Source organism: Topomyia yanbarensis, chromosome 2 (assembly GCF_030247195.1).
Source record: "Topomyia yanbarensis strain Yona2022 chromosome 2, ASM3024719v1, whole genome shotgun sequence".
NCBI classification, from domain to species: Eukaryota; Metazoa; Arthropoda; class Insecta; order Diptera; family Culicidae; genus Topomyia; species Topomyia yanbarensis.
In genome coordinates, this window is record NC_080671.1 from 7,130,849 (window position 1) to 7,155,259 (window position 24,411).

The 24,411-nt window shown below is 42.4% G+C and overlaps 3 protein-coding genes and 1 long non-coding RNA gene across 4 annotated transcripts; 2 read left to right on the plus strand and 2 right to left on the minus strand.

The window, feature by feature from the left end:
• The first annotated feature begins 649 nt into the window (after positions 1–649).
• Positions 650–3,841, plus strand: LOC131682423 (uncharacterized). Its single transcript, XM_058963872.1, has 5 exons — positions 650–946; positions 1,005–1,624; positions 1,687–2,961; positions 3,018–3,252; positions 3,317–3,841. Exons 1-5 carry the CDS (start codon positions 851–853, stop codon positions 3,650–3,652), a joined length of 2,562 nt encoding a protein of 853 aa, XP_058819855.1. The 5' UTR covers positions 650–850; the 3' UTR covers positions 3,653–3,841.
• Positions 3,842–4,953: 1,112 nt separating this feature from the next.
• LOC131678469 (uncharacterized protein K02A2.6-like) lies at positions 4,954–6,084 on the minus strand. The gene has a single exon (XM_058958646.1). It carries the CDS (start codon positions 6,082–6,084, stop codon positions 4,954–4,956), a length of 1,131 nt encoding a protein of 376 aa, XP_058814629.1.
• An 8,263-nt stretch (positions 6,085–14,347) lies between these two features.
• Positions 14,348–16,191, plus strand: LOC131683064 (uncharacterized). Its single transcript, XR_009304343.1, has 4 exons — positions 14,348–14,520; positions 14,594–14,656; positions 14,714–14,796; positions 14,855–16,191. It is a non-coding gene; the product is annotated as an uncharacterized LOC131683064 (long non-coding RNA).
• A 1,308-nt stretch (positions 16,192–17,499) lies between these two features.
• LOC131678473 (uncharacterized) lies at positions 17,500–19,184 on the minus strand. The gene is made up of 2 exons (XM_058958647.1): positions 18,333–19,184; positions 17,500–17,520 (listed from the first exon to the last, which is right to left on the minus strand). The coding sequence occupies exons 1-2, from the start codon at positions 19,182–19,184 to the stop codon at positions 17,500–17,502; spliced, it is 873 nt and encodes a 290-aa protein (XP_058814630.1).
• Positions 19,185–24,411: the final 5,227 nt, after the last annotated feature.

A 24,411-nucleotide genomic window follows, 5' to 3' on the forward strand; every position in this document is an offset into this window, starting at 1 on the left:
TATGAAAAACACAAACATCCACCAGTTGTACACAAGGTCAGTAAATAATTAAAAAAAAAAGTTTAAAAAACAGCCGAAAATCAATATAGTTACAAAATAATATTGTGATTACATTTTCCTCTGTAATCTAACAAAGTTTCTCTTCATTGACCTGATGTAAAGTGTAATTAACAGGCCGTCGTATAATTCTCGACAAACATATGATTAGGGCCTAAAAGCCAACTGCCAAAACTCACTTTGAGTGGAAATTCCGGACGAACCGTTGCTCGCCAATCCCAGATGTTGGTAGTAAACAAAAGAGAAAAGTTTTCTCTTTCATTAACTGCTGCGAACTGTGTTTGGCCATTAACGGTTTGTCCGGAATTTCCTTTCAAAGTGAATTTTGACAGTTGGCTTTTAGGCCGTAATCATATGTTTGTCGAGAATTAATAAATTACAATTACAGTTACAATTACAAAATACTGTTAATGATTATGCCAAAGGAACTTTATACCAAACGGCTTGCACCCTAATTTTGTTGTCAGCGCTATTCGATGCAGGGTTGTTACTTGAGTTATTTCGTGTGTCGTAACTGGTGTAACACTGTTTTGACTTTTCGTTTTTAAATTTTTTGGCGTTATTTTTCTTCATCCTTTCGCCGCGCGACCAGTTGATAAACGAATCAGCCGTTTGATTTTCATTAGTTTGTTTTTTAACTGAAAACTTATCTTCGTTCAAATCGTTTTCTATGTGAAATAAAATTGTGAACGTGCTGTGATATTCAATATATTGTTTAATTTGTAGTGTTTTAATAATATTGATTATATCCGTCTACAATAAACTGTCAACTGCATTGCGGTTTTCGTTTACGATGTCCTCATATATTAGTGATTTTAACAACAATATTCAATCCTACTTCATTAGTAGCACTTATGGAAATGAGACTCTGGTTAACAACAGTTTACAAGTAAGTTAAGCATCTAATCCGTTTCCGGCATTGTTTTTAAAAAGTATTCTCATTGCAGTACCTATCTCTTGTCACGGACCAACGAGTGTTCGATTTGTCCGCATACGGGAACAATGTATTTTTCATCAACCTGCACAAGTTGATGAGTTCGGGTACGAAAAAGATGTCCCTTCTGTGGTCTGCCGTGTCCGTCTTGGAAGCGGCCACCGCCAGTTGTGAGGAAACCCGTGAAGCGTTAGTTAAGAAATTTCACTATCTTCCAACGTTGGCCAAGATGCTAGAAGAAACTCACAACGCAGAACAACAGCAGAGACTGTTGGCACTGATTGAGTTGCTGACGTACGGAGTGCAGCTGGAGTGCCACGAGCCTTATGTTGAAGCCTTGATTCTGAAACTGTTGGCTGTGATGGAGCAGGGTCACGGTCAGAAGGACAAAACAGAGCTCGTGACGTTGGCTTTGTCGATCTTGGTTAATCTCTGCTACATGAACCTTCCGATGACGTATCTGTTAACGAAGAATATTAGCACTTCGACGTTTTGTGGCCAAATTAAGCAGTTCGGGCTGGTGGCTTGTAAAATGTATATTATTTTGGAGAAGAATGACTACATGAAAGAGATGGATTTGCATTATTGGCTAAAAATGAGTTTTAAGGAGGTGAGAAATGTGTTGACGTCGAGGTAATGATTTATGTTTTAAGCTGTTTGCGTATACTTTTTAATGAATAACCTAAAATTTACAGAAACAGTATTGTTTTGCGCCATGTAGTCGATTATCTGCGATACATCCGTCAGTGTAATGCTGACGAGGCTTCAAAGGAGAACAGGCGGAGTACTGTCAGCATCGAGGACAATTTTTTCCGAGAAAACTTGAAGGAGTTTTTGGAGGACATTGAAAAACATGTCAGCGGTCAGTCGAAAGAGAAGGATGTTGTTCACACGAGGAAAAAACGAAGAGCCGAAGAGAAGGCAGTTAGCAATGCCGCAGAAACGGACAAAGACGACTGTATGGATATATTATTCGAGATTTTAGAATGTATTGTTTCGTTAGAATCGGTTGGCGAAACTTTCATGAATTCAATGGTAGAAGTAGCCCTAAAGTGGATTCGGTCGAGGCATAGCTGCTCAAAAGCAGTGGATCTACTGCGAGCGATTCTTGAAAAACTTGGAAAATGTGAGGAAACCAGTAGTAGTTTGGCTACTGTGGCAGACTCCTGTCAGAATGCATTGGCTGAGCTGAAGTTAATTATAAAGGATAACGACGATCACAAACTTCTGATCTCAATCTGCAAACTACTGACCACGATGGTGAAAGTTCAAAACACGTCTCATTCGGATCTTGATCAATCTGCCGAACCAATCTTCCGGCGCATTTTTGGACCCATTTTAGACGGCAGCCAATCGTTCGACTATTTCCTACCGGACAGTGAAATTCGAGTGTATCTGTGGGCTTTACACACATTTAACGAATTTGCAAACGTAGCTCCCACGCTTTGGTTCGCAAAGATTGGTAATTTGCTGAAGCAGAAGCAACTTCACTTTCTGATCGCAAAAGGATTAACCTCCGGTGAGGAAGATCTTACGGAAGCCATGCTGCATGTGTCCTCATCAGTGGACTTTCCTCGCCGGGAAGTATCTCATATGGTTAGCATGCTGAATGCTGGCTGGCGAAATGCACTTTCCGATTCACAGAAGCAGAAAGTTGCTAGCAGCAATGTTTCTAGCTTTCCCAATTCTGCGGCACTTAGCCGCGATATGCTGGATCGAATGAATCGAACCGTATCGCACATACAGGATATGGCTTCGGCCGGTCACATCAACGACGTGACGAAGGTTGAACTGATTGAATTCTACAATCTGAAGATCAATATGGAGTCGCAAATGATGGGCGATTTGCGAACTAGTCTTGGCAGCATGTCGGCGCAGATATGTACGTTAATGCATCAGAATCAGCTACTGACAGCGGAAATTAATAAGGTTCAGCGGCAGAATTTGCCGCTGGTGCTGAAGGTTTCTGCGTAAGTGTTTTTTGAAGCGAAAAATTGCAAACTCATAACTCTTTGTAATTCCCCAGACAAGAAGCAGAGAATCGTGTGCTGGAGAAGGAGCTTAACAACATTAAAAGCGCTACCGCTTCGTACGACAAGAAGATTAATCAGATGAAACAGGATTTGTCTGATTACATACGAAAGGCGAGTGAAAAATCCCAACAGTGTGTTGCTCTGGCCAAGGAAGTTGAAAAATGCCGAGCGCGGAATGAGAGCTACGAAAAGGAAAATACGCGGTTGCAGCACGAGTTGGTGGAAATGGTGAAAGAATCTGTTTATTGTATATTCTAAACTGAAACTAAATTTTATGCCTTTCCATTTCTAGACCAAAAACCGAGACGATTCGCGCACGCTACTGAAGGTCTCCGAAGACACCTGTCAGAAGTTAAGCGAGCAGAAAGAAGCCGATAAGAAGATGTACGAAACCAAGATTCGTGAAAGGGAGAGAGAAATTTCCAAACGCACCGATTTGATTGGGCAGCTGGAGCAGCAACTTTCAAAACGGGATAGTGATCTTGCCAGGCAGGAGAGCGAACTGAAGGATCTGTTGACGCAGATTGCAACCAAGGAGGAACGAATTGCTCAGATCGAAGCGGAATTGAAGGAGAGTGAAAGTATACAGAAGGCAATTTACAGCTTGATGAACAAGGGGAAAAAATGATACATGGACAGAGTTCTTAATCAATGTTAGTTTCTACTCTAGTTTGCTAGAGAAAGTCTTGACTGTTTTGAGTTTACTAACCTTACATTTGGTAATATTCAATTCAGTGCGTTGTGCTGCTGATTGTAAAATACTGATACAAATATACCGCAACATTTTAGCAAGTGAAAACCATGCCATACCTATGAATTAGTTGTTTTTAATTTCAAGGTTAATACCTCTGTAATCAACAAGTTTATCGATTATTTTTAACTTTCTGCTTACCTTCCGTGCATCCGTCTTACTTCATCATAAGGACCTTGGCTGTTTGAGAAAAGTGCCATTCAGATGTGACTATCTTTAAACTCATAGCAACAGAAAGTTTGAAGAAGATTCAGAACTGGATGAAAATTCCCAGTAAATGGAAGTTCAAGGGAAGTAATAAAGGAGAAGCGATCGTAGTTAAATCAAGTAGCAAGGCGTATGCAGGGTTTTTTAATGTCATGCGGGAAAGTACGGAAGTCAAGGAGTTAGGTGCAGACGCGCGGAAACTTTGGCACATTCGCAACGGGGAGATGGTACTCGAGCTGAAGAAAGATTCGAAAGCCAGTAGCTTCTTCTACAAGGAGCTAACCAGAAATCAAGGCGCAACGCAGTAGCCGGAAGTGATCCTCAAATGCAAGGATTTGGATGAGGTTTCTACGGAGGAAGAAGTACTGTTAGCTATGCAGTAGCAGTGCGAGTTGGCGGAAGCGCAGATGGCCATCCGTATGAGAAGGGGACCGTGTGGAACACAAGTTCCTTCGATTAAACTTCCAATTCAAGCAGCTAACAACGTACCAAAAACCAGAAAATTGAAGTAGGCTGGTCGGTGTACCCGCTGAGTATTAGCCCACGGAGGTATGTTTTAAGAGCCGAGAATTCAGTCACATTGCACGGAACTGCAAAGGGCCGGATAGCAGCAGTGTCTGATATGTGCCCAGAAGGAAGGCAAGGCAAACAGCGGCGGCTGCTAAATCACAGTGAAGGTAACGCAAATAAACCTCAACCACTGTGACATGGCTGTTATGGGCCATGTTCGGAGGTGACCGATAGAGAGTTCACACGACCCATACGTTAAAACATATACTTTATTAAAATAATAACGCGAACTACACAGAGTGATAAAAACGCGTGTTACTGCTACTGAACTACATTACATTCTGATCCAGCCAACCGGATGCTGTTCGTTGCGTCAACTGAGTGACAGGCGGGCTGCCACCAGTGAGCCCAGCAATTCCTATTGGGTTGTAGGGATGGCCACGTCTCCAACATCTCCCCTCCTAATGCAGCTGATAGGGATCGGACCATAGCGGAGCTCTTCGGACTCGCGAAGAGCGACGAGGTATTTGAACAGCTGAATCGGCTTCATTTGCAGACTGAAATTCTGATGTCGAACTTGGCGATGTTGAAGATGAAGAAGACGATACTGATAACTGTGACGATGACTCCGATGACAAGGTGGGCCTTCTCACCAGAGTATTTGGTGTTGACGATGGTCTCAAACTAGAGCAGCTTGCAAGAGGTGCTACTGGCGTTGAGTGTGTTAATGGATCCGTTGTGCGCCGAACCGGAAGATTCCAAGCATCAAGTAGAATGTTGAGTGGAAGTTTCGTACTATCTGTCGATGTCGATACGTTGAGACTTTCCGAAACAGTGCGATCTCGAAGCTGGTTAACATGGGACCGAACAAGCCTTCTATTGTCGAGCTGAACGTTGTACATTGCACGACCTACACGTTCCAGTACTGTTCCTGGAGCCCAGTGCCATTGGTTTTTAACGAAGACTTTTGCGTATACCGGATCTTTGGCTTTGAACTCACGCTTCAAGAGTCCGCTCTCGCTAGGCTGTTCAAACTGCACAGGATCTGGTGGAGGACGGAGGAGATCCAAACTGGTACGGATCGGACGACCGAACATGACTTCTGCTGGCGATTCTCCACCCGGAGAAGAAAAACAAGGTGTGCTCCGGTATGTCAGCAAAAATGTACTAAGTGCTTCACGCATTGTCGCTCTCCCCTCCTTAATTTTCTTAACTGACCGTTTGAACGTATCCACAAACCGCTCGGCTTGGCCGTTCGATTGTGTGTGAAACGGCGCTGTTGTGAGATGCTCGACACCGTTATCCGCGCAGTAGGATTGAAATTCTGCACTGGTAAACTGTGAGCCGTTGTCGCACACTAGTGTCTCTGGCATTCTCAAGCGTGCGAACAGTTCTCTGAGGATTTTCACTGTGGCGGCAGTAGTGATGCTGCTAGTCTGCACAATCTCAGGCCACTTCGAAAAAGAATCCACGACGACCAAGTAGTATTCCCCGTCGATCGGTCCAGCATAGTCAAGATGAACACGCTGCCACGGTTTTGTTGATTTAGGCCAAGACAAAGGCGCTGACTTCGGTGGTGTTTTCGCAGCCATCGCACATTGATGGCAGGATTTTACATAATCAACAATGTCGTTATCGAGAGTTGGCCAACAAACGTAAGACCTGGCAATCGCCTTCATTCGCTGGATTCCTGGGTGGCCACGATGAAGCTGCTGAAGACTGCGCTTGCGATGGGGCGAAGGAACAACATCGCTAAATAGTATACAGCCTTGTACCGTGGTAAGTGACTCACGTCGTACATAAAACCGCTTGTGCTCTGCATCAGTAACGGTCTCAGGTCAACCGTCAATCAGGTATCGATAAACTGCTTTGGTGATAGGATCGGACTGTGTAGACCGTTGTACAATTCTAAAACTCAGAGGGAGAACGGTTAATGTATCTTGTGTAACTGACCTTAAGTCATTCTCCAAAGAAACCGAATCAATAACGTAATCTTCCTCAGGGCTGACGTGCTGGTTGATCAGACGGGAAAGTATGTCAGCATTGCCGAATTTCGCTGTCGGGACGTACTCAATGGTGAACTCATAAAGCAATAGCGTAAGAGCCCAACGTTGTAACCGGTTCGATGTGTAAACAGGAATTCCTTTTCTCGAACCGAAAATCCTCAGCAGCGGCTCGTGATCGGTCTGAAGATGAAAGCGACGGCCAAACAACATTTTGTGAAATTTAGTCACTGCAAAAATTATTGCAAGTCCTTCACGATCGGGCTGACTATAGTTTTTGTCTGCTGCTGTCAGTGCTCTGGAGGCATGCTGTACCACCTTGAGAGTACCATCCGGAAACTTGTGTGCTAAAGTTGCACCGACACCAACAGATGACGCATCTGCCGACACAACTATATCGAGCGCAGGATTGTAGTGTGTCAACAGTAGATCGGATTTCAACACCTCCTTAAATTTGTTAAATGCCGCCTAGCATTTTTCCGTCCACTCAAATTTTGTATCCGCCTTGAGCAGCTCATCAAGAGGATACCGAAGGGTGCGCATACTAGGAACAAACTTGGCGTAGTAATTTATTGCTCCTAGAAAAGAGCGAACACCGGAAACGTCAGTGGGCGGTGGCATTTCGTTGATGGCTTGAACCTTTGATGGATCTGGGCGAAGACCGTTGCGGTCAAGCAGATGGCCTACATATGTAATTTGCGGTTGAGCGAATATACACTTTTGTACCCGAATGGTAAATCCAAAATCGCTGATCCTTTGCAACACTGCACGAAGGTTTGCTCAGTGATTTTCAGAATTTACACCACCAACAACGACGTCATCCAAATAACCACACGTATGAGGGAGTCCTGCCAGCATAGTATCGATAAGTTGCTGGAATGCTCCCGGTGCTGCTTTAACTCCCGGTGTCAGACGGTTGTACCGGTAGAGTCCCCGATGGGTGTTGATGGTTAACAATTCACGGCTGCTTTCGTCCACTTCTACCTGCAGGAATGCATCCGACAGGTCAATTCGGCTAAACACTGTGCAATTTGCCAATTTATTGAAAACGGCAACGGCAACGGATATTGATGCGGTTGCAGGGCATTGTTGAGACCGGTGGAATAGTCACCGCAAATTCGAATAGATCCGTTCGTTTTTCGGACGACAACGATCGGAGCTGCCCAATCCGAAAAGTCTACCGGTGTGATGATTTTTGCTCGTTCCAGTCGGTCGAGTTCGTTATCCACACTACTGTGTACCGCATAAGCCACTGGACGCTTTGCACGAAACACTGGAGTTGCACCTGGTTTCAGTTCCAATTCCAATTTTTGTTTTCGTACACAACCCCAGCTCGTTCCTAAACACACTCGGGTATGCTGCTTTGAATGACTGCAAAGTGACAGAAGAGACAGTGACGTTGTTGCAGTACGTGCTAATGGGCACTGACCAGAGATCAAATGTATCCATCAAATCGATGCCAAGGAGGTAAAGCGGTTTTTCAACAACGTAAAACTGACCGGTATGTTGTTTGCCATTGAAGAAAATGTCACAACTGAACTTAAACAAAAACTGCAAACGGTCGCCTGATGCTGTTGCGGCTCGTTCGTTTGCCGGTACTGTGGGTGGCTTACCTATTTTCGCTCACAACCGTTTCGAAACGATGCTTATGTCAGATCCCGTGTTCAACTGCAGACGCACATTTACACCGTTCAACATCACTTTAACAAAACGGCGCTTTTTGTCGACGGTATTTATTGTTGATAATACCGTAAGAAAACTCCAAGTATTTCTGTAGGTAGGTTTGAGATAACTTTATTTGGTTCTTGTTCGTCAAGTTATATAATGCTAACATAGTTCGATATCGATTGATATTTCATGCACTGTTTATCACAGTCCCTTATTGACTGTCGTACCCTATCATACCATCTGTCTATAGTAAACAACACATCCATACGCGGCGTCCATATGCAAAAGCTCAAGTTACCCACTTGAAACTCTTGTCACATGACGTTCTGTCAGATGACATCTCAGAGCTTTTTATAGCACGTTCCGTATGACAGTTCTTACTGTCAACTGCCGTTCCGTGAATGGCAAATTGTTTATACACAAAGAATATTTCGTACGTATATCACTGCGAAATATTCTTTTTCAACACTTCCCCACAATTTGCACATTCAATACACCGAATAACCTTCTGTGTGTATTTTTAGGTAACCCCTTAGTGAAGGCATCTGCAGGTTGATCGACGCTCGGGATGAACTGTAGTTTTACTCTACCATTTTTGATGAGATCCCGGATGAAAAGGTATTTGATATCCAAGTGTTTCATCCGTTGATGTGATCTTGGCTCCTGTGCTATGTTGATACATGGGATGCTGTCTTCCATTATGATGAATGGTGTTATGTTTACATCCAATTCATTGAGAAGTTGTGTTAACCACACTCCTTCTTTCGTAGCAGCGCAAAGTGCTATCAGTTCTGCTTCACTTGTTGATGAGCTTACCGTCGGTTGTCGTTTCGTTGACCACGAAATAAGATTACCGTATAGTAGAAATGCGTATCCTGAAACTGATTTCCTATCATCAGGATCATTTGCAAAATCTGCATCGGCAAATCCTACTAAAGCAGGATATTCGCTATTTGATGAATAAATTATTTTTGTGTTGCTCGTTCCCCTCAAATATCGCAATATTCGTTTTAATCCTGACCAGTGCCAATAGGTGGCGCAATTAGCATATTTGCTTAGGGTGTTTACCGCAGAGCAAAAATATCAGGTCTAGAAGTTAGTGAAAGATATTGTAGGCATCCCAGCAGTTCTCTGTATGGCTCTTCAGTGATTTTTGCCTCAGATTTTGACCATTTCGTGTTGATATCCAATGGTGTCCCCATTGGTTTACAATCAGCCATCCCAAATCTACTAAGAAGTTTCTCCACGTATATTGTTTGAGAAATTTCAATAGTCTGGCTTTCCAAATCACGATTTATCTCCATTCCCAGGAAGTGCTTAACCTCTAACATGTCTTTCATTTGGAATAACCTTCCAAGTTTCTTTTTAATCCACGTAATTGCTTCGATGTTTTTGGCAAGTAGCAAAATGTCGTCTACATGTAGTATTACTATAATGCCTCTAGATTTTGACTTGTAGATGCAGTTGTCATTTTTGAGAGGGACAAAACCTAGTGTTTTCATTGCATCATCAAAATGTTTATTCCAAGATCTGCTTGCCTGTTTCAATCCATACAAACATTTGTGTAGACGAACAGTTTGTCTTTGCCCATTTACGTTTGGTGGAAGTTTCATGTATATTTCTTCTTCTAACTTCCCATGTAGAAATGCAGTTTTGACATCCATTTGATGTACTAACAATTTATGCTCGTTAGCAAGGGCTAGGGCTAACCGAACACTCTCTAGTTTGGCGACTGGTGCAAATGTTTCACAGTAATCGAATCCAGGACGCTGTGAACACCCTTTTGCCACTAATCGTGCTTTATATCTTCCATCTACTTTCATTGAGAAAACCCATTTTGAGTTAATCGGTTTAACTCCTTTTGGCAAACAGTTAACCACTGTCCAAGTGCCATTTTGATGTAATGCATCAAACTCTTCTTGAATAGCATGCTTCCATTCTTGCCAATCAGAAACTTTCTTCAATTCCTCAATAGTTTTCGGAATCTCTTCGTTGAAAATCATTGCTGTTTTTGCTGTATAATCGGAATACCAACCCGGTATCTTTCTCTCCCTCTTGCTTCGACGCAATGATTGACCATCATCGTCGTCCTCTCTTTCGTCTGTTGGATTTTCATTTGTACTTTCATAGTCATTTTCGCCAACTGATTCTTCAAGTGAATCTAGATTATCTTGCTCTGTTTCGATGAGTGTGTATTCTTCATGCTGTTCTTCATCAGAAGGATGTATAGCAGCATCCTCGTCTTCGTTCTGTTCTCCTTGGTTTAAACGTGTACATATAATTAAATCTTGACCAGATGATTCTACGAAATCCATGTTTGTGTGGTCAATATCTTGATTGGCTCTGGTAGATTCATTGAATACTACATTTCTGCCAATTTCTATTGAACGCATATCCTTGTTCCATAATCTAAAACCATTATTTGCGTACCCCACAAATATCAAAGGTTTTGTTTTGAAATCTAATTTCTGACGCCTCTCTTTAGGTATTTGTTTAAATGCTTTACACCCAAAAACTCTTAAATGATTCAAGTTTGGTCGCTTTTTGAACCATTTTTCATACGGAGTTTTGTCCTCTTCTATCCCACTTATTGGAGATCTATTGATTAGATATGTTGCTGCATATAATGCTTCTCCCCACATATCTTTCGCTAATCCACTTTCGTAAAGCAAAGCTCTGACCTTTTCCATTAAAGATCTGTTCATACGTTCACTTGCACCATTTTGCTGCGGTGTGTATGGAACTGTGAACGTCATTCTAATACCATTTCTCTTGCAATGAGCTTGAAATTCGTTATTCGTATATTCCCCTCCATTATCACACCTTAGCATTGAAATACGTCTTTCGAAGAATGCTGTCGCCATTGCTTCGAATTCTTTAAATTTCTCGAAAACCTCCGATTTCTGTTTCATGAGGTAAACCACGAGAAAGTGCGTATAATCATCTATAAAGGTTACAAAGTAACGATAGCCATCATAGGTTTCCTGCTCCATGCTTCCACAAACGTCCGAATGTATGAGTTCCAGTGGTCGTTTTGATCTTGGCAGCTGCAGTTGTTTAAATTTGGATGCAGCCTGCTTCCCCGCCATACAACCATCACATAGATTTGTTTCACTAATATTTCCAGAAGTTAGATTGATACCCTCAACCATTCCCTTCTTAATTAGTTTCTCCAAACTCGTATCACTGATATGGCCAAGTCTTTTATGCCATGTTTCCAAACTCACCTTCTTTCCAAACAATGCCAAGTTTGTTCCATCTTCCGCCGAATTTTCTTCCCGAAATAGATCAAAGTGGAATAAACCATCAACGAAGATTCCTGAAGCAATAACTTCATCTTCAAATTCAAAGATAACCTCTTCATCTGTAAAAGTAACCCTTTTACCATTTTTGCTAACCCTTCTAACCGAAAGGAGATTTTCTTCAAGACCCGGAGTAAAAAGAACGTTGTACAGTTTCAATTCTTTTATTGTATTGTTACCCACAACACTCTTTAATCGCATTTTTCCAATTCTTCTTCTCTAATTCTTGGACATCTTCCAGCAGCTTCTCGTCATTAACCATATGGTCGCTTGCTCCTGAGTCAATCACGAATCTGACTCTCCTACCACGATCCGCTTTGGTCATCATTGCAAAGCTCTTTTTAGGCTCCATCTTTTGCTGCTTCTTGAACTTATCTTTCTCCTTCGCGTTAAACTTTTTCATTAGTGGGCATTTATTTTCAAAATGCCCAGTTTCGTTGCAACCGAAGCATCGGGTTACCTCTCTCCTTGGCTTGTATTTTGAAGAGAGCGCAACGTTTTTCATTTCTGCTTGCTTCTCTTCCCCAGCTTCAGCATCAATAAACATTCGTTTGATCTCCATGATCGGCTTGGCACACAGTTCTTCATTCGTCAGTACCATCAGAGCGCCTTTGACGTGTCGGTACTTGTCTGGCATGGAGATTAGTAGAGCATGAACTTTTTCCGATGCTGTCATTTTTGAACCCATACGATCTAGCTCGCGAATAATCAGATCGTATTAATCAAAAATCATGGACAATTTGTCGTGATGTCTTTGTTTGATGGTATACAACCGGTCCCGCATATTAACCATAGCGGCAGTACCGCCCTTTTGGTACGTTCTGACCAGAGTATCCATGGCTTCTTTTGCATAGTTGAGTCCAATGAGTTTATTTAAAACATCATTGTTGACCATCATGACAATCTCGTCCAATGCTTCGACGTCGTCATCAAGCCGTTTTCTGAGCTTAGCCTTCCTGGCTGTTTCTAGCTCTTCCGAGGCACCTACTACTGGTTCGTAGAAGTCCTCTTCTTCGGGCGTTCGTAGCAACGTGTGCTGGAGTTTCATCTTTATAAGATGATGTTCCATTCGCCATTTCCAGGCTGGGAACCGCAACTCCGAACCGTCGAATATCGATTCGCGGTTAATGCTACCGAAGTATGCCGTTGTCGGCACGGTGCGCTCGAGAGTTCCCCTCTCGTAGCCACCACCTCTTCTGTCCTCGAGAGTAACCCTCTCGACAGATCCTCCAGCTTGCTGCTGGGTTGCCATTCTCTGCTTGCTCCCGAAACGCTGGTGCTCGCTGGATGCCGTTTCTTCCCGAAACGCTGGTCCTCGCCGGATGCCGTTTCTGCCCGAAACGATGCTTCCCGCTGGCCGTTTCTACCCGAAACGCTGGTCCTCGCCGGATGCCGTTTCTGCCCGAAACGCTGGTCGTCGCAGAATGCCGCTGCTACCGGAACGATGGTTCTTGTCGGCCGTTTCTACCCGAAACGTGTATCCTTCAAAACAACTATTTTACAATAGAGTCCAGGTGGCTTGTTCCAGTTAACTACTGGGCCCATAACCTGTTGATAATACCGTAAGAAAACTCCAAGTATTTCTGTAGGTAGGTTTGAGATAACTTTATTTGGTTCTTGTTCGTCAAGTTGCTAACATAGTTCGATATCGATTGATATCAGTGTTGCTGAACTCGTAAAAATAACTCTTGTATTTCTCATTCGCGTGTTCTCATTGCGCCCAACACTCGTATCCGAGTGTTCTCCATGCATGCCTTTCTTTCGTTCACTCCCCAGCCGGGTAGAATTTCTGCGAGTGCCAGTCGGCCAAAAGCGACTCAAATTGCACATATTGAAATCCACTCTTTCGTTCGCACCCACCCATTGGCGCTCACTCCTACTGCTGCTATCACTCGTCCGTGCTCCCACTCGCCCATGCTCCCGCTCGCCCATGCTCCCACTCGTCCGTACTCCCACTCGTAGCCACTCGCGCTCTTTAACCCACTCGTATCCTCTCGCACTCTTAAACGCGTTCGCCTTCACTCGCACTCTTGCAGTCGCTAGCGCTCTCGCTCCCACTCGCATTTCGTTCTTCGTTGGTAGACCAAGAATGTAGGAAAATGAATTTATTCGGATATTTTATGTACAAAGTCTAAGCCGCGGCTGTTTGAAGATCGATTTGCACAATACGCCTGGCTTTCGTCACCGGTACAGCACGTCATGGGAACGTCAAAATTAGTTATATGCAGTTAAATGGAGTTATTCACACAAAACATCAACAGCACGGATTGCTTTGACGTACGGGAAGTGTGAACGAGAGACGCATTCAACTTATCTTGATGGAACGACGACGTGGCGTTGACGGACATTTACGTTGATGGAAGCTAATGTATCGTCTGCATTGAGGTTGATATGACGCTGGTATAACGGAAAAGGAAAATAAACGCACCCGAATGAAATGCAGTTGCGTTAAAACGTAAATTTAAAAAAAAAACTGCAAAATCGCTTGGATTGACACTTTTAAATATGTGGAACCTTAACATGTCAAATATATATAATTCCCCTCAATGCTGCATATATGCACTTCTTAAAATAATTAGTTTTTGGTCAAATATACTTATATTGAAGTTTGAGATTTTTTGTGGGATAATGAAATGACAGGAACAGTTTTTATTGTCAAATATGTCACTGAAAGAATATATGCATAAATCGCTCAGATAATTTTCGTAAAATATCGAATTAAATAATTACTACAAGAGTCAGTCCCATAAAGATAGGAAATCCCAAAGAAAACGGGACAAATATGCAATCATGGGTAGTGTTACGACGCCAGTATGCAGCCAATTGAGCTGCTCATTTGCGAGCGGAACCCTAACGACGAAATCATCATTAATCACTGAAAGCAATTGTCAAAACAAAGACGATAGTGGTTCGGCAGAGTAAACCTAGTGCAAGTGCCAGTTATCAGCTCAGTGAATTTTCTAATTTTTCCTATTATTTTCTACCTTATTAGTTGAATTTTTTTTACTATAATTATATACTTCTACGAGAAATTCTTAAGCTATGTTATCATAAAGTAAGTAACATCTATATCGTTGTTAAAATTCGGATTCTATATATACATATTTACACATGCATTCTTAAACTAGACATAACCTTAGCGAATGAGTCTGCCTAGTGAGTCAGCAAGAAATAGCTAAACGATTGGAAAGGTAACTTACAGCTTACTTAATCGCAATGCCCTTAAATTATTATTATAATTACTATAGGAAATAGTTGAAGTTTAGTTGTGGCGAAATAGGAGATTAAGTCTCATACCGCATGAAAAGAATTGGCCTATCACTATAAAATTGTAAGTAGGACTTACGCTTAAAACTTTATTGCATTAATCAAATCAAAATAAATTTCAGCTACAGCTGATCCTAATACGACTACGGTTTTTGTGATCTGCTACGGGAAATAGTGGGCTTCTCGTTACTTGAAGTAACAGGTAGTATACATCTATGACCATTCCTGGTACATTTTGCATTAAATGAATCGGATATTCGGATTAAATACATGGTTTCGAGATAAACGTATTTAATGCGGTTCACTACAAAAATTCAAACCCATTAACAAACATTGGCTTCTATAGAATATGTATGTATGAGATCGACTACCGTCATAAAGTGAATTTCTAAACATAAGGACTTAATTTATTGAATATTTCGTGACCAATTCCAATATACGCTGTCGTTGTCCTCCAAATTACGACAGAATCAGAGCAAATCTATCAGCTGTAAGAAAAGTACTCTATGCGTTATATATTATAAAACATTCGTTCACAGTACTAAATTGATACAACTAGCGGACTATATTAGAAGAAATCTCTAATGAATGATTTTGCGCACTTTCCACTAACCTGAACTCTGCACTTCAAAAGTGTGAGTAATCAAGCTGCTAATGAAAACTGCGAGCTGTCAAAACACATGTATTTGAAGTTATAGAGATGGTACTCTCATAGACAAGCCAGTCGAACTAACCAGTCTTTGAGATAATTTTTTAGTAGAATGTTAAGTGCGAATAGTTTTTGTGCCACAAGCAATACTTGCATTGAAATAGTAATTTTTACTTGCTCGTCAACTCCTCACGCTGGCTTTTCCCAGATAACGAATTAACTGGTTTATTTTGCCGATTGGTATTTTCCCGAATGGGTTGTTTTGCCGAATTAAGTATAAAAAGTTATTTTCAATGGCAATTAAATAGTATAAAGGATGATTCAATATTTAAATTTGACAAAAAGCATGGATGTGAAATGATAAATTATAGAATAAATGTAAAGAATAGTTAAGGTAATTATTAAAATCAAACTTTAAATGAAAATAATTTCTCTTTGAGCGTTTTGGTGGAATGCTGAAAATGAAAATTTTGAAAATGCTGAATTTAAATGAAAATTAAAATGCCTAAAGAAATGAAATATCTCTGCATTAATTCCTACTATCGTGATTCACTTGCTTCTCTTATTCATACACATAATCTTAGGTTTAGATCATTTCAGCAAGTATATACCAAAGTTTTATAAATCTGTACTAATTGAGATTTGAACACGACTGAACAACATTGTTACTACTAATAATACTGTAATACTGATTCTTCTTGACGAAAAAAACAGTTTGCACAATACTGTTCAAATAATTACTCACGATAATTTACTATATATTAGTGAGACGGAACTTTATTCCATTTACCATCTTAGTAAAATTGGTAGTAGCAGATTAGTTTTTTTTACTTTTTTCAATAAATTATATTGAATTCGTGTTTCCAATTTTCATTGTTCAAAAAAGAAACTATCCTTAAAAAGCGTTAGATTTTATTGCTGGATATCACATACATGCTTCCCTTCTGCCCAGAAGTGCGTAATATACGCCCTTTACTTTTGCTCAGAAGTGTACCCAAGCAACCAAAAGTGCGTATAAGGAAGCTGCATAAGCTTCCCTTTTTAAGTAATTTTGCGATACGTTTTGTATACTAATAGCGGCTTAAGCAGCTTTCAAGTTCCATTAAAGCTTAAGCAGCTTGAAAGTTCGCTAAGAACTTTATGTGAACTTTAAAGTGTGCTTTTTAAGTATTATCCGAACTTCTGGTTGCTTGGGTATAATCGGTACAAAAATGCAAACCCATTAGCCAGCATGGACTTTTATAGAATATGTGGTATTATTTCCTTAACCCTCCGGAAGTCGCACTTATGGCCCACAGAACGAGCAGCTGCTGTTGCTCTAAGACGATTTCGCTAGATTTTCAGAGCAGTGTGCACTCAGTGCACTAGCGCGACTTCCGCAAGGTTAAGGGGTTGCCTGGTGTAGGGGATAAAAAAACATTAATGTTTTTTTATTCGTTTAATTGTTAGTATTGAACCTCTAAAAAAGCGCAGTGCAATCTCGTTGGCCACACTGATCTTCTTTTGTTCTAAACAACCATGCGTTTCAACGGTTTCAGTCTATCGGCAACTTTAATAGCATCTTTCTCGAAACCGCATTTTTCAAATTGCCGATAACTCAAAAACCATTCAACGAATTGACTTGATTTTTTATGAGAATGCATAACATGTGTAGTCGATGAACTAAGGGAAAACGGAATACAAAAATCTTCCTCGTTATTTTGAAGGAAAGTGACCGAATTTTATTTTTCGGTTTTTCTTATGCCATTTTCCGAAATTCCAACAGTTCTATTTTTTTTTTGGTTCATCGAGTAACTACAAGTCTATGTTTTAAAAATCTTATTGAATTTCCTATTTCAGACAATTGTATCAAGAGTTACCATGTCCTCCGCGGCATTCCTCGACATGGAAATGGTTGAACGTCTTCTCTTCGAACGCTCGTATGTGTGGCTTTGCCTGACTGAAAATTTTTCATTCATAATGAATATATACATAAACCTTAACGAGAGGTCCATTGTCACCTTGCCATCAAAATCGTATAAAAAATTACTTTCCGTTTGAGCACTTTATAGTAGACGCCCCTTAAAAGACAAGTTTTTTTTAAGAATAATCTGAAAAACAATATATTTAATTTGTTCTTTAAATACGACCGGTATAAACCTGTATAGACAGATAACGTATGTATGCAATGACAATTTAATGCGAACGCGCGCACTGTTAGTTTAATTAGTGTTTGCTTGCATTGTTCTAGGATTTCATCAGAATGCCGTACTTGATCCCTTCGCTCCTTTACGAGCGCTCCCAGTTGCTAAAAGAGTGTATACGAGCTGTTCTAATAAACATCTTCCGAGCTGTAAAGAGTGCTTAGCACACGGGAGTGGGTGGCATGCAGTGAAAACTCGCAGCCGAGGAGTCCCATCATGGGAATCCACTTGCCGTTAGAGCTAAAATCTAGCGAGCCGACAAGAGTGCGAGTGACACACGAGCCTATAGCGAAGGCAGATAACTCACATGAATCAAGCATATTTGCCGCTCGTGCTGATCGTCACATATTTGAGAGTTCTTCGAAAACGTGTGTACAGCAGTAGGGAGCATACAGTGTGAGTCTCGCGCTCGCTGGCGAACGAGGAGGGTGTGTTGGCTTCTCGCTCTTTTAGCAACACTGATTGATATTTCATGCACTGTTTATCACAGTCCCTTATTGACTGTCGTACCCTATCATACCATCTGTCTATAGTAAACAACACATCCATACGCGGCGTCCATATGCAAAAGCTCAAGTTACCCACTTGAAGCTCTTGTCACATGACGTTCTGTCAGATGGCATCTCAGAGCTTTTTATAGCACGTTCCATATGACAGTTCTTACTGTCAACTGCCGTTCCGTGAATGGCAAATTGTTTATACACAAAGAATATTTCGTACGTATATCACTGCGAAATATTCTTTTTCAACATTTATCATAAGACTTACACTTTTTGTAGCATACGCTCCCGGATGCTTTTTGTTTCGACTAGCTTTGGAAGTTCGCTTGGCAGTGGAACAATAACCCTCACGGTGTCCGACAATGCCGCAATCTTTGCATTTGTGGCTCCTATGAGTACAGTCTCGAACGAAATGCATTCCTCCACAGAACCAGCAGGGCGTTGAGGGAATGTTTTTGTCTGGTTCGGCTGTTTCCACTGGCGGCTTCTGTTGATGTTTTGAAAATTGTTGTTTTCGCTTGATGAAATTTACCGATGACGTTGATGCTGATGACTCGATCATTGCCGTGTCCCGCTTTAGGCGCAACAATCGCTGACAATCTTCCGAAAGATGATCGAGAGTGACATCATCGCGTTCCTCAATCTTCGACAATAGCCGCGTTCGTATTTCGCCGTCTCCTTCCGACTTTAGTCCGCAAACAAACATAAGACATTTGAACTGCTCCTCGGTTAGTTTGCTCAGCTCGAATTCAACGCAGGCCTTGTTGATTCGACAAGCATATGTGACGTAGTCATCGGTCGGTTGTTTGGTCACCTGCAAACACTGATACCGTTTACTGATGACGGACTCCGCAGCGCCGAAAAGGATTTTCAGTTTTTCAACTGTGTCAGTAAATTTGTAGCCCTTCGGCAATTTCGGCAGGATGTAACTCACATATCTTTCGTGCTCAGATGATCCGAGTTTTCGCATGAGCAAGCGGACTTTCGCTTCATCGTCCAGCCGTACAGCATCTTGCTCGAACAAATCGTCGTATCTGCCATACCATGCAGCGAAGGTTATGTTTTCATCCGGATCGTAGCGAAACTCTTTAATGTTGTTTGCTAGTGAGTCGAGAATCATTTCAGGATTTGGAGGGACCTGAATACTGATTGATGAGATGATACTCCGGAAGAAATCTTACTGCTGCTGCATTAACTGTTGTTGCTGCTGCTGCATTAGCTGATGAAAGAGCTGGTAGGATGCTTCGGCGGAAGACGAGCTGGTACTTGAAGATTGCTGCGCTGATGGTGGACCGTTGAAAAATGGAGCAGAATGTCGCTGATGATTTTGCTGCATTCCCGGGTGTTGTGGGTTTACTCCTGGCGGTAGTGGACCGCCTGGCAAGCCGTTTCCCGGCTGATGCTGCTCCGGATTGAGGTTAGATTCCGCCATACTTTCGTTTTCACGTGGGTGATAAAGATTGGCTTTCGACCGCCAATTTTACTAAAAAAAACTCGTCGCCACTGTTATGGGCCATGTTCGGAGGTGACCGATAGAGAGTTCACACGACCCATACGTTAAAACATATACTTTATTAAAATAATAACGCGAACAACACAGAGTGATAAAAACGCGTGTTACTGCTACTGAACTACATTACATTCTGATCCAGCCAATCGGATGCTGTTCGTTGCGTCAACTGAGTGACAGGCGGGCTGCCACCAGTGAGCCCAGCAATTCCTATTGGGTTGTAGGGATGTCCACGTCTCCAACAATGGCAAAACAACTGCTGTAGCAGTTCGTGTCGGAATTGAGGAACGATGTATGTATGGCAAGTTCCCATGCCGCAGGAGATGTGTTTTTTTTTAATTATTAATCAGGACCAATTGCCCGGAATCTAGATTCTGTTGAAATGGTTGCCACTTGTTCCTAGGTTGAAGTGTGGCAACATATTCGTCCCTCCAACGTGTCCATATCTCATCAATGTAACATTGAATGCGTTGCCATCTGTTTAGACGGCCCTCCTGGATGTGGCTGATATTTGGTTCTGGCAGTAAGAGGCTGATTGATAATAAAATGCCCTGGAGTGAGGGCCACGTAGGAGTCAGTCGATGTGGAGAGTTGGCACAAAGTACGCGAATTGAATTGAAACACACTTCGATTTGTGTTAAGATGGTCGATAGGTCCTCGTACGTACTTACCTCACCGTTCAGGCTAGAGCCTTGTTGTCTCTTGCTGTATGCAGAAGCCGTCTCCACTCCACTCGGTCCATTGCTGCTTGTCGCCAGCCTCGCAATCTTCGAAGGGTCCGCAGATCGTCCTCTATCTGGTCGATCCATCGTGCTCGCTATGCGACTCGTCTTCTTGGTCCTGCTCTCAAGAACCATCTTCACCGGGTCGTAGTCCGACATTCTTACGACGTGTCCAGCCCACCGCAAACGTCCTATTTTTGCGATATGCGCGATGGATGGTTCTTCCAGCAGCTGATGCAACTCATGGTTCATGCGCCTGCGCCACGTTCCGTCTTCCTTCTGCACGCCACCATAGATGGTACGCAACACCTTTCGTTCGAAAACTCCAAGGGCGCGTTGGCCCTCCACGAGCATAGTCTAGGTCTCGTGGCCGTAGAGGACCACCGGTCTAATCAGCGTCTTGTAGATAATCAACTTCGTGCGGCGGCGAATTTTGATCGACCGGAGCGTCCTCCGGAGTCCAAAGTAGGCACGATTTCCCGCCAAGATCCGTCTCTGAATTGCTCTGCTGGTATCATTGTCAGCGGTTGCCAGTGAGCCCAAATACACGAATTCGTCGACCATCTCGATTTCGTCACCGTCAATCCGAACTCGGGATGGGAGGTTCACATTGTCGTCTCTAGAACGACTCTCTCTTCCTCTCATGTATTTTGTCTTTGAAACATTGATGGCAAGTCCAATCCTGCTGGCTTCAGCTTTCAGTCTGCCCAGGTAACCAATAAGCAAGCTGAATGCGTCTTAACGGCTACTTGATAAGCACTTAAGTCGTTTTAAATGCTATTTAAAAGTCGCTTTTGGCAAAATATACGGCTACATTACTGCTGTGCTATGAAAATGCTTTTTTACTACTGTTGTGCATTCAGAATGCTGCTTACTGGCAAGAAGTTTTTAAACAGTTTTTCAAATGCTGATTAACAACAGTTATGCATAACGAATGCCAGCATACTGCAAGAAGCATCAGGAATGCAAATTTTACGCTACTTTACTGCATACACTAATGCTTGTTGGTTACCTGGGTGATGTACGTTTCCGACATCGCCTCAAAGTTCCGTGCCATTATGTCAATGTCGTCGGCGAAGCCAAGAAGCTGGACGGACTTCCTGAAGATCGTGCCACTCGTGTCTATCCCCGCTCTCCTTATTACACCTTCTAACGCAACGTTGAACAGCAGTCACGATAGACCATCACCATGCCGTAACCCTCTTCGTTATTCAAAGGGACTCGAGAGTGTCCCTGATACTCGAACAACGCACATCCCCCGATCCATCGTCGCTTTGACTAATCGTGTTAGCTTATCCGGAAAACCGTACTCGTGCATTATCTGCCATAGCTGATCGCGATCGATTGTGTCATATGCCGATTTGAAATCGATGAACAAATGATGTGTGGGCACGTTGTATTCGCGGCACTTCTGCAGAACCTGCCGAATCGCGAATATTTGGTCCGTGGTGGCGCGGAAACCCATGAATCCCACTTGGTAGTGCCCCACGAACTCCCTTGCAAATGGTGACAATCGGCGGCAAAGAATTTGGGAGAAGACCTTGTAGGACCGGCGCTAAGTAGTGTGATCGCGCGGTAGTTGCAGAAATCCAACTTGTCACCCTTTTTGTAGATTGGGCAAACGACACTCTCCATCCACTCCTCCGGAAGAAGGTCCTCGTACGTCAACGTCGTATTTTGGAGTGTCGCTCGGAGATGCTTCATCGTGCTCTTAGTCACTCGGGTGATTGCAGATGTTCCCGGATGATTCGGCTGGCACCCACAAAATTGGTTCCGTGGTCAGACCAGATTTCCCTACAAAGTCCTCGTCGGCCACAGAAGTGTTTGAGAGCTGCTAAGAAAGCGTTTGTGGACAAATCCGAAACAGCCTCAAGGTGGACCGTCTTTGTTGTGAGGCAAACAAAAACAGCCACATAGCCCTTTACTGTTTTTTGCTGTTCGTAGATTGGACGAATGGAGAAGTACCGGGTCCGCATAATCTACACCATAGTGTATGAACAGACGAACTGGAGTCGTCCGGACTGCAGGCAAACTTCCCATTACCCAGTAAAGTTCAGGCGGAAATGAGCCGGAATTCCGGCTGGTTCCAGTTAGTACACCGGTTCCAGTGACACAACCGATTCTAACTAGAATCGGTTGTGTCACTGGAGCCGGTGTACGAGCTGGAACCAGCCGGAATTCCGGCTCATTTCTGGTTGAACTTTACTGGGTAGTTGCGTTGAAGATTTTCCCTTCATTCGACAGCAGCGCATGCAGCTCGTCACACAACCACGCACCACCGTTTGGCAATACGATCCAATATCTCTGGTTTAGCGTTGCGATCATCAAGGTTGGCCTTGAGTGTAAATTTCGAAGATGCACTTCTGACAGAAGCAGGTTGGTACACCGGTGCTCCTTGGGTACGGTCACTGGATGGCGGACTTCGCACGGTTGGATGGAATTTTGGAGTCGACCACCAAGTCGCAGAATGCCATCAGCGTCGATGTAAGGAAATAATGTTCTTACCTTACTATTGCCCGGAAGAGGGAGGTTCTTCATCAGACAACCTATTTCCACATTCAAGCAATCTTATTGAGCTACTCGCACCAGTTGCAAACATGAGCCATTAATTTCCTTTGAAGTGAGTGGTCTGTCCATTCGGGCTGCACCGTATTGACAAGCCAAGCCGTTATGCCGCAGCTGGTTAATCCAGCACAAAATGCGTCAAATTTGAATAACGATTGAGCAAGAATGTCATTGTTGCGTCGTCTCATGGTGGTACCGGACGGAACCGTTGGTCAGATCTGTCCTAACGCTCTCTACTTAGCGCAGGATACGCGAAACCGCTGCTAGCTTTCGAAAGAAAATTCCTAGCTGCTGCTACTCTATCAGTCTCTCTCTCTCGACTGAGGACTACAATTTCGGTCGATTAAATTGTACTTCCTGGAATTGACTATGAAATCTATCATTCGCTGCCTAGTTATTTCGTGCCAATTTGAACAAGACAGCAGTTGCAGATAGCTTTATTGCGGTGCCAAAATTAATGCAACTCGGGATATAATATAAATTTACATATAATTTCTCCTCCCTGATATTCTACCAGAATATATAATGCTCTGCATTATTATCACTCCAATCAAATCCTTCTTACTCCTTGTCGTCAGTGCTGAGCGCTATTTTGCATTTTCCGGCTAAATCAACGACAATGCGATAATCGACGAAACTTTTACTGTAATGGAACTTGAAACCGAATAATAAATGATTGTTCCATTCGAAAGCGATAACCTTGTTGTCCTCATGTTTGCAGCTATCATACGCTGGTAGGCATTCTGACCAATGGAAACGTTCTTCGATATGAGCATTGAACGATCAAAATCATTTCAACAACTTATCATCGACCGAATTCGTTACCTATAAAGTTCAGGTAAACTTCACCACCTAAAAATGAATAATCAATCGGATCATCTTGTTAGGAATTAACCCACGAGCAAACAAACAAATGTGTACAAATTCTTATCCATCATCCAGAAAGCAATCGTTTTATAGCCCAATATTTGATCTTGCGATTCATGTATGTATGAACCAGGTTACCATTGTTCCAATCCTCATCCCTCTTGAGTTGATATTCTTTCAAAGAGCATCGAAAGTATTCAAGTAATGTAAATTTTAAAAGTCCGTGTAAACAAGTCTTAGGTAAACAAGCACACCGAAACTGTCAGAAAAGTGAGGTTATACATTTTCATACAATGCTCTATATTTTTGACAGGTATATGAATGAATCATTTCAGCATCAGTGATGCCAGGTCTATTTAAACAATAGCCTGCAGTAAAAATATAAAAGTCTGCAGATTGCTACAAAAATCTTCAATAAATGCGACGTAGAAATGTAGTACGTATATAATTTAAATGATCAAAAATGTTGAAGGCTGGTGTATAAATTGGCTGGCATAGGCTTTGTTCTGCTAAATATTTGTAATCTGCAAAAGATCTGCAGTGAAAACGCAAAATCTACAGATTTACTAATATATATGCAGATCTGGCATCCTTTTACTATTCCCCACAGGAAATTCATCCAAATGGTGTAAAAATACGGGGAAACAAGGCAAGATAGGTATTCAGAATATGGGGTTGAATGA

Coding starts and splice junctions, on each gene's coding strand:
- LOC131678473 (XM_058958647.1), bottom strand. CDS start 19,184: ATGATTCTCGACTCACTAGCAAACAACATTAAAGAGTTTCGCTACGAT. Junction 17,521..18,332: donor GAGCGTATGCTACAAAAAGT/GTAAGTCTTATG, acceptor CTGTCTATACAG/GTTTATACCGGTCGTATTTA.
- LOC131678469 (XM_058958646.1), bottom strand. CDS start 6,084: ATGGCTGCGAAAACACCACCGAAGTCAGCGCCTTTGTCTTGGCCTAAA.
- LOC131682423 (XM_058963872.1), top strand. CDS start 851: ATGTCCTCATATATTAGTGATTTTAACAACAATATTCAATCCTACTTC. Junction 1,625..1,686: donor AGAAATGTGTTGACGTCGAG/GTAATGATTTAT, acceptor TAAAATTTACAG/AAACAGTATTGTTTTGCGCC. Junction 2,962..3,017: donor CTGGTGCTGAAGGTTTCTGC/GTAAGTGTTTTT, acceptor GTAATTCCCCAG/ACAAGAAGCAGAGAATCGTG.